This window comes from Zingiber officinale, chromosome 4A, assembly GCF_018446385.1.
Source record: "Zingiber officinale cultivar Zhangliang chromosome 4A, Zo_v1.1, whole genome shotgun sequence".
Classification (NCBI taxonomy): domain Eukaryota; kingdom Viridiplantae; phylum Streptophyta; class Magnoliopsida; order Zingiberales; family Zingiberaceae; genus Zingiber; species Zingiber officinale.
Genome location: NC_055992.1, coordinates 56975685 through 56984110, shown reverse-complemented (window position 1 = coordinate 56984110; position 8426 = coordinate 56975685). Strand labels below are relative to the sequence as shown.

At 35.0% G+C, this 8426-nt stretch overlaps 1 protein-coding gene across 2 annotated transcripts; it reads right to left on the bottom strand.

Moving 5' to 3' along the window:
• Positions 1-664: 664 nt before the first annotated feature.
• Positions 665-7573, bottom strand: LOC121969935. 2 transcript variants are annotated; one of them, XR_006108738.1, is made up of 3 exons: positions 6765-7573; positions 1914-2057; positions 665-1083 (listed from the first exon to the last, which is right to left on the bottom strand). XR_006108738.1 is itself a non-coding variant. In XM_042520261.1 (2 exons), the coding sequence occupies exons 1-2, from the start codon at positions 7462-7464 to the stop codon at positions 974-976; spliced, it is 810 nt and encodes a 269-aa protein (XP_042376195.1). In that variant the 5' UTR covers positions 7465-7572; the 3' UTR covers positions 665-973. The 2 variants fall into 2 exon arrangements, 1 of the variants encoding a protein (XP_042376195.1); XM_042520261.1 differs by lacking the exon at positions 1914-2057 and having other exon boundaries at positions 6765-7572.
• Positions 7574-8426: the final 853 nt, after the last annotated feature.

The following is an 8426-nucleotide window of genomic DNA, read 5'->3' as shown; positions in this document are numbered from 1 at the left end:
CTATATGAACTCTTAGAGTTGAAATTCAACATGTCCGAACATATCTTTTCCATAATTTAGCCGCCTATACTAATAGCTAATAGTCATCCATGATATCTCCTTTGTATTAATTTAGAGATGAGTTATCGGGAATATTGAAAGCGAACGCATCCCCTTTTATCACAATAAATATCTAACTTGGAGACTTATTTAAAGATCGATGTATCAAAAATAATATGCGATCACTAATAGCTGGTCAAACTGAGTTTAATTCGATTGTTAATTTAGATACCAATCTATTATATGCTATCACTAATATTTAACAGTCAGATCGCTAATATTTAACAGTCAAAAAAATAATTAGACTATTTCAGTCACTAAATATTACATATCATGTAGTGTGTTAGGACAAATGCCCTCATATTTGATGATATTATGAAGCCTGATGTATTTCTTAAATGATTAATTGACATTAACTATTATTTTGAGTAATATGATTTTACCTTCAGTATGATTTACCAAAATGGCAATCACTGAGATTGCTAAAATTTATTAGTGATGTGTCCAAAATGAACCAGAACCTATTATGATGGACAAGAACCAGCTAAAATTTTATCGACATGAAATGAAAAAAAAAAATTGATGAAAAAATGTTCCACCAAACTTTAATAGATTGTCCAAATCATTAACAAAGAAATGCATTTAGCATTTGTTATATTTCAATCTTAGACATGCAAAATCTAGTGAATATCCGAGAAGTGTTTAAGAGAAGGTAGAGCCCACTTATTACATCAAAGTTTTTAACTTTCTTTGAGCAAGCCAAAAACATTTGATGCATCTACAGTTTAAGTTCATACGAATCACAAAGTACGGCCACCACATCTCTATGTCTACAGGGCAATAAACAACATAAGCGATAAATTCACTTAAGAGCTTTAACCATTACTTCTGATCAGTCAACCAGCGAATAGTGAAACATTATCTTGATTGATTGTCATAACAAAGAGGGGTTGATCCTCCAATCATGTTTTTTGCGCCTGCCCCGATGATGAGCCTTCTGCTCTGCAAAATTGTTCTCACCAACGATGTCCATCTGATCAGTATCTGAAAGTAGATGCCATCAATGACCAAAGCCCTCAAATACATTAGGAATAACAAGATAAAACAGATTATCAGATCAGTGTTCTCTAGTGATACCAATAAACATACAGGGCTTGATTGATAAGCTGGTAAAATAATTAGATGAATTTTTACGAGGCAAGAACACAGAGATTAGTTTTCTCCCAGAGAAACATACATGCAGGAGCAAAGACATATCTGAACGCGTGCCAGAATGTAAACTAAGACTTACTTCCTCTTCTATGATAGTTGGCACCAGAAGATTTTCGGCTTCTGATTTTGTTTTTTAGGATGGCTCATAGGACTAGGTTATCAATTGTATGTATAACAACGGTAGTTGCCTTCACAACTGAGGCATACTGATATGCAAAGAGTGAACTAAGAGGTCACCCACAAGTTTTCAAATTAGAGCAAAATAGCAAAGAGTTCTCAAACATAGAGAAAGAAGTATGAATCTTAAATGTTGTTATAGAAGGAAGTTACAGTTGAACATAAAAATGAAGTGGGTACTGTTAACATGAGAACATTATACAAAGATAAAAAAAATGAAGATATAATTATAACTGTAAAGTCAATTTAATAAAAGAGATTTTAGTTCGTACAAGTAATTTTGACCCTTAGGATTAAGTGATCAAATCAAAGGAAATTTAGGTGAGTAAAAGAAAACATTAACTATATGTTTATGGCAAATAGTTATATTTGGAGAATGGTTTATGCAGAAAAAGTTTTACTGCTGCAGATATGCAGAAGTGCTCCAAATTCTCCACAAGAAGATGGCATGCTTTACAATGAAGGATACATTGAGGACTGTTCACCTTGGAAGGATGAACTTGGACCTGTGCAACAATCACGGATGCAGGCTCTAAGCAGAATCTCTCCATACTTGAGGAATGGCAAATTAGAAAAATCAGAATCGAGGAGCTGATAAAGTTACTACAAATGTTGTCCATGTTGCCGGCCTAACAGTCACAAATTAATAGTCAATATTGAAGGTAAGAAATAAATTCCATTTTAAAGAACAAATAAGAAACTTTATATTTTATTTTAATAGGATAAATTATTTTAGAATTAGTTAAGCAATTAGGGGATAGGACTGCTTATTTCTTTATGCGAGATTATTTATCCAGTGCTACATTAATTTGGTTTTGAAGCAGAATTCTCGATTTGGTGTTTGACACTTCATCCTATAATTCTTGTCCTTTTTATATTTTCAAACCCCCATCCATTGTTACCCTCCACAAGGCCTCACCACCACACCATCACATCCATGAAATTGCCACGGTCTCACCATCTAGACTATGGCATCCGAACCTACTCTCATTTCCCACCCCTTTTAGCAAAGATCACCCAAACAAACTTGGGCAAAAGTCAAAAGGGAGGCCTTGTTTTTTTTAAATCATCAAAATGACGACCCTATTTTGATTTTTTATAAAAAGGCACCCCGTCTCATGTGCAATTACCCAACTACCCTCCAATTGCAGCTTATTCCTATTATTATCTCTCTCCTATTTTTTTCCCATCTAAATCCGGACGTTGTAGCATTTACAAACCCATAGCTGCTACAACATGAAAATTTTTTTTAAGACAAATCGTTCAAAGCCTCCGAAAAGGATTTAAATGACCTTTTTTGAGAAACCTAGTCGTTATAGGTTCCACCCATAATCAGTTGTACATCTCTGAATGAGCTTTGATTTGATAGATTGTGCGTCCGTTCAACCCGAGTCAAATCTCTCAAAGTTTAGAGTTTAACATTCATGTTATTCCTAACTCATTGAAAAGAATACCTAAGTTAAAGATGCTTACAACTATCCTAGAGTTTGGATTTTAATAGGGAAGAATGTTACAGTCTAGAAATAAAAAGTCTTTGAAAAAAGTTTCATATACAAGGTTTAGATTTTTCAAGTTCTTAAAATGTCGCAAGCTTTAATTTTAAAGAAGTCAATACAAAATAAGAAAAGTTTAAATTTTATTTTAGTATACAACAACAATCAAGTCTTATCCCACTAGGCGGGGTCGGCTTAAAAGGAATCCTAACTCCTTTAGAAATTAATTATTTGTTCACTAAGTAATTAGAGAATAGATTATCTATCATCTAATTTTAAGAAATAGGTCAATGTTATCAAAAGGAATCCTAACTCCTTTTGTTATTGTATCTTGAATTTAATAATTTCCCACTTTGTGAGTTTTCACTGTGTGACCTTTTATATCTCTATGTGAGATTATTTACCTCTCATGCTAAATCTCTGATTTTAAATGAACATGAACCTTTTGTGAGTCTACATCAGAAAACTTGGATTCTTCATAATAAACTTAAGAGGTCAAAACTAAGATAAATGAAAACAACTAAGAGGTGTTTTTCAACCATCCAGATAGTCCTTTTTCATGATCTCATAAACAACCTAGCATTGTTCTCAAAGACAAGTCCACATGCCAATAAACATATACTATAAGTTACTCCTGAACAAACAGTTTTCATAAAGTTTAGAAATTTTAATCATAGTTGCACTGAATGGTAGAAACTAAAATTAAAAAACCAATTCAAGGTAAAGTAAAACATGGTAAAGTTATAGCCATATATTCAGGCTACACTGTTACAATCTTTATCCTGAATGTAGAGTCCATTGAGCTGAGCAAAATTTTAAAATATTCCAATTTTGCATGCATATGAGCAGCAATGTCTAACAAGTCTGAGGTAATCAAAAACAAGGATTGAGATTACATAGTATTTCAGTGGGCACACATGAAACCTGATTCATCGGTTGACCAAAAGCAGCATTTCTCCAGATGGGTGTCGTAGCTAATAGAAGCTCATGGTGCCAGGTCACAAGCGGGACCACATCAAAGTGTGCCAAGAATTGTGCAATTCCATGCTGCTAGAGAACAAAAGGGTGGTCGCCAAGTCATGAGGAGGGGCCAACACTGGAAGTTGTGTTGCAGATTTGTGTCACGGAAGAGAAATTAGGAGAAAATGGGTGAAAGGTTGCAAAAATTGGGTGGTAATCCCCCAGGTCTGCATTGAATAAGGGCTCACAGTAGGGAGCGTGACTGCTAAACCTCCATCCATGCATTAAGTAGTCAATCTTACTTTTTCTTTCAAAAATATTTAATAGTCTCAATTTACTTTTTCTTTTTATTAGATCTTTGAAGATAGTGAATGTTGTTTAATTAATAACAGGTTTTCAAATAATTTCTGATAATTGAAAATTTATATATATATATATATATATATATATATATATATATATATATATATATATATATATATATATATATATATATATATATATATATATATATATATATATATATATATTTATATATTTATTTAATTGATTTATTGGTATGTTTGGGTTAGGGAAATAAGGTTTTAGTTTTTTTAGTAATACTATCATTTGCTATATTTTGATTACAAAAGTAAGTATAAACTTATAAATGATACTATTAATTATGTTATAAAATTTACTAAATAACTTACATATGATATATTAATTAACAAATTTATTACGTGCATCCACCATGTAGATTAATTTTGATATAAAAAAATAGTCTGATGCACGAAGCTCCCGCCAATACGAGGTAATAATTATATTTAATATTAATTAACGTTATAAACTAACATCAACTAAAATTTTTAATATCAATATTTTATATCTTTATAAAAACGAGAGCAGCTCGGTGCACGAAGCTTCCATCAATGTAGGATCCTAAAGAAGGGTTTATTATACGCAGTCTTACCTGCATTGAAAGAGGTTGTTTCTGCGACTCAAACCCCTGTCCACCATATCACACAACAATAATTTTAGTATTGCATCCAGACTCCCCTTCTATTTTATATCTTTATAAGCTACTATTATAAACCTTAATTTATAGTAAAATTGAAGTTACCTATGACATTAGTTGAGATATTTATAGGTTGATCTCACTCGGATCACTAATTTGGGTATTAATAAAGCCTCTAGCTTAAAAAATATTGGGAGAATACTATCACTAGAAAGGTATGCCATTAGTTTAAACTTTTGTCGTACCTTTTCACTTTGCTTTTTAAAAATTTCAATCCAATTTGACTATCATGTTGAAATAAACCAAACAAAAGGGAATCTAAGAGAAACTTCAAATAGATTCATTGCTCCAACCCAAAATACGATTAATCCGACATGGGCTATGTGAGCTCCAAGTAATTTACTAGACAAATTAATAAATCTAGCATTCCCGACCCACCAAGCGAAGCCTATGGTTTCTGCCTATGGTTTCTTGGTCACGGCCAACTAAAGCTAAAGTTCCATTAAAGAGAATTTCCACATGCTAGAACCTCCTCAAGGAATATAAGGTTTTCATGAGGTTGATCCCGAGAAGTAAACTTTTATAAAAATGTTAATCCAATGTGGCACATGGCTACTTATTTGGCACAAATAGGCATGTGTCAAATTGTAATGAGTATCAACATAGTACAAGACTTACACGGTCCGTTATCATTTGGGGAGTATAGAAGTACACTTGTCAGGCCGAGAGTTTTAACTAGCATGGAGTAGAATACCAATCATTTTTTACGCAATTATCATAATATTGGGCAGTTACTTCATCAAATGTGATAAACTAACAAAAAATGGGAACTCCAATAATGATATGGATGATCAGAATATGATAGAGATTAAAGAAGATAGAGATTAGAGGGGAGCGAAATTAGTTTACTGCTAATTTTGGTGTGACATTAGCATGTAAAGTTATAGCCATAACCATCCTTAACTAAGGATAACATTAATTTTTATATAAGAGAAATGATATTTTTCCAGCCAAGAGTAACCAAAGCATCACATTTCCAAAGCCTTTTCTTTGTTAACTATTACAAAATGTGCAAAATAATAATCTTTTTTCCTTAATCTACTAATTGAAGGAAATAATTATTGTATGACTAGCCAATGCTTCATAAATGCCAAGTATCAATCATAAGCCACATTCATGAATTTCAAGACAAATCAAAGTATCAATTATCAAATCTGTTGCACTTAAGCTTTGTGCCTATCACAAGAAAGCAACAACAACAACCAAGCCTTATCCCACTTGGTGAGATCGGCTATATAAATCTTTCTACGCCATTGAGTTCTATCCTCTACTATATCATCATCAATACTTAAATAATTTTTATTTTATTTTATTATTGTTAACCATATATTTTTTGGTCACAAGTGAGCATTTAGAATTTTAGATAAAACAAACATGAGAAATACTATTGAAAAATCAAAATATAACTTATTACAAACACAATTGAACTTCAAATGCTAACATGCAATAGATATAGAAGTAGGGGAACCAAACATTTTCTCATGTTTCCAAAAAAAATTCAATTGATTCATTAACAGATGTTTTAATTTGCTATAGCTCGCACAATTTCAGATTAACAATGCATTCTCACGAACTGAATGTTAAGCCTAGATGATGCCCAAGTGTTAAAACACAAATAAATGATGGAATGTAGAGTGAATCTGGAAAATTTAGCTCATTAAGAATGAACTTTAGATGATGATAAAGAGTAAAAAAAAAAATGTCTGCATCAGTTATTGCTTCTGAAAGATAAAAATGATTCTTTCCTACTTTAATTACTAAATTATACTCGAGCAAGTATATGTTCAAGTAACTAAAAGGTAGAAATCTGTTATGGTGATTTATACCTCCAATTTCTTCACCCCAGAAGAGATGCCTGCAGTCGTCTTCATCCTCCTCAAGCTCGTCATCGTATCCAAGCTCACCGTCGCCCCTGTACCCAGGCTCGCTTCCGTAACCAGATTCATTGCATTGTGATTCTACTAGCGTTGCATTTCCAACACCTTGGAATCCAATGGTCCCTGAACTCTCCCTTTCCGACCCTCCTCCCCCTCCGGAGGTGACCTCCCTCTTAGTCACCCGGGCTGCCTCGCTGACATCGGATCCCCAACTGCCGTCCCCGATCACAAACAGCTCCCCGCTAGAATCCGTGCCACCCGCAGCTAACGGGAAGTCGGAGCAAGTGGCGTATGCGGCGGAGACGCCGCCACGAGGGCGAGTCCCGCTGCGGTCGGAGCTCCGACCCGACACGGACAGGGAACCCCGGCGCCTGCGTTTACGCGGGAACCAACGGAAGCCCTCCTCCCGCCTGGTCGGCGGTGGGTCGTCGAGCAGAGTGAGGCGCGACAGATCGAGGGCGGCGGGGGGCCCCGATGCGGAAGCAGGGGTGGTGGATCGGTCGGAACGGCAGGGTTTCTTGGCGGGAAAGGGGTGCTTGGAAGGATCGGCAGCAGAAGCTAGGGTTTGGACTTGGAAGGGCTGCCAAGCGTGGAGCTGGAACGTGCAGGAGTCGATGGCGTGCCGGGAGTTCGCGCCTCGGGGGGTCATCGCCGAAGCAAATCACGCACGCTTTCCAATTCCAGGCTAGAGAATAACCAGGGATTCGTCTCCGATCGAATCAACGAAATTGAATTGGGTTGCCCCGGGTGCACGGGTTTTCTAGACATTGAAAAAAAAATATATATATATATATATATATAAATATATATATAGGCGGTTGACGAACGCTGAATTGTTGGACCGAACTGTCACTGTGGGCGCTTTTTATTTATCTTAAAAATTTTATGAAATCGATCGGTATAATTGGAAACTTGCTAATTAAAAGTAAATAAATAAATAGAATTGGATTCCTTCCCAAATCAAATAGACTCCAGTCATTAGTTCAATTCTAGAATTCCATTGATATGTAAGAATTTCCAAATCAACTCGAGCGTTCTTCCGGTGGTTGCCTAAAAGTTTAACTTCTAATGCAGTAAAAGTAAATTATATCAAGATAAAAAATACTCCTTGCTTAAGGTTTGGCTAATATTTAACTTGGGATGGTTTGAATTTGATATTATGATATAATGGGAGGAGAACCATGACATTATTTTGACTTCGAGAATGCATTTGGAGTTTGTGGAGCTTGTTGACTTGTGGGATCGAGTTGTCAACTTTGATGATCATGAATATCATGAAGCTAAAAGGTTTTGGTGAACTTTGAGAGCATGAATTATGTAACGACCCGATCCATTTGGCGATCCTCGGGTCGTTGATCGTCGACCGTCGGCCGTGTCATTACTCATTAGGACTTTCCACCCCTGGCCAGCGGATTTTTGCCTCCCCCATTATAACGCCCGAAATTCTCAAATTAATTTTAGAAATATTCTATTATTTTTCTGGAATTTTAGAATATTTTTTCTAGAATTTTTAGAATAGGCGAAGTAGCAAAATTAAATAAAAACATAAAATAACCTAAGCGGAAATCGAACCCGAGACCTATTAGACTCTACGCCTTATAGATGACTCTA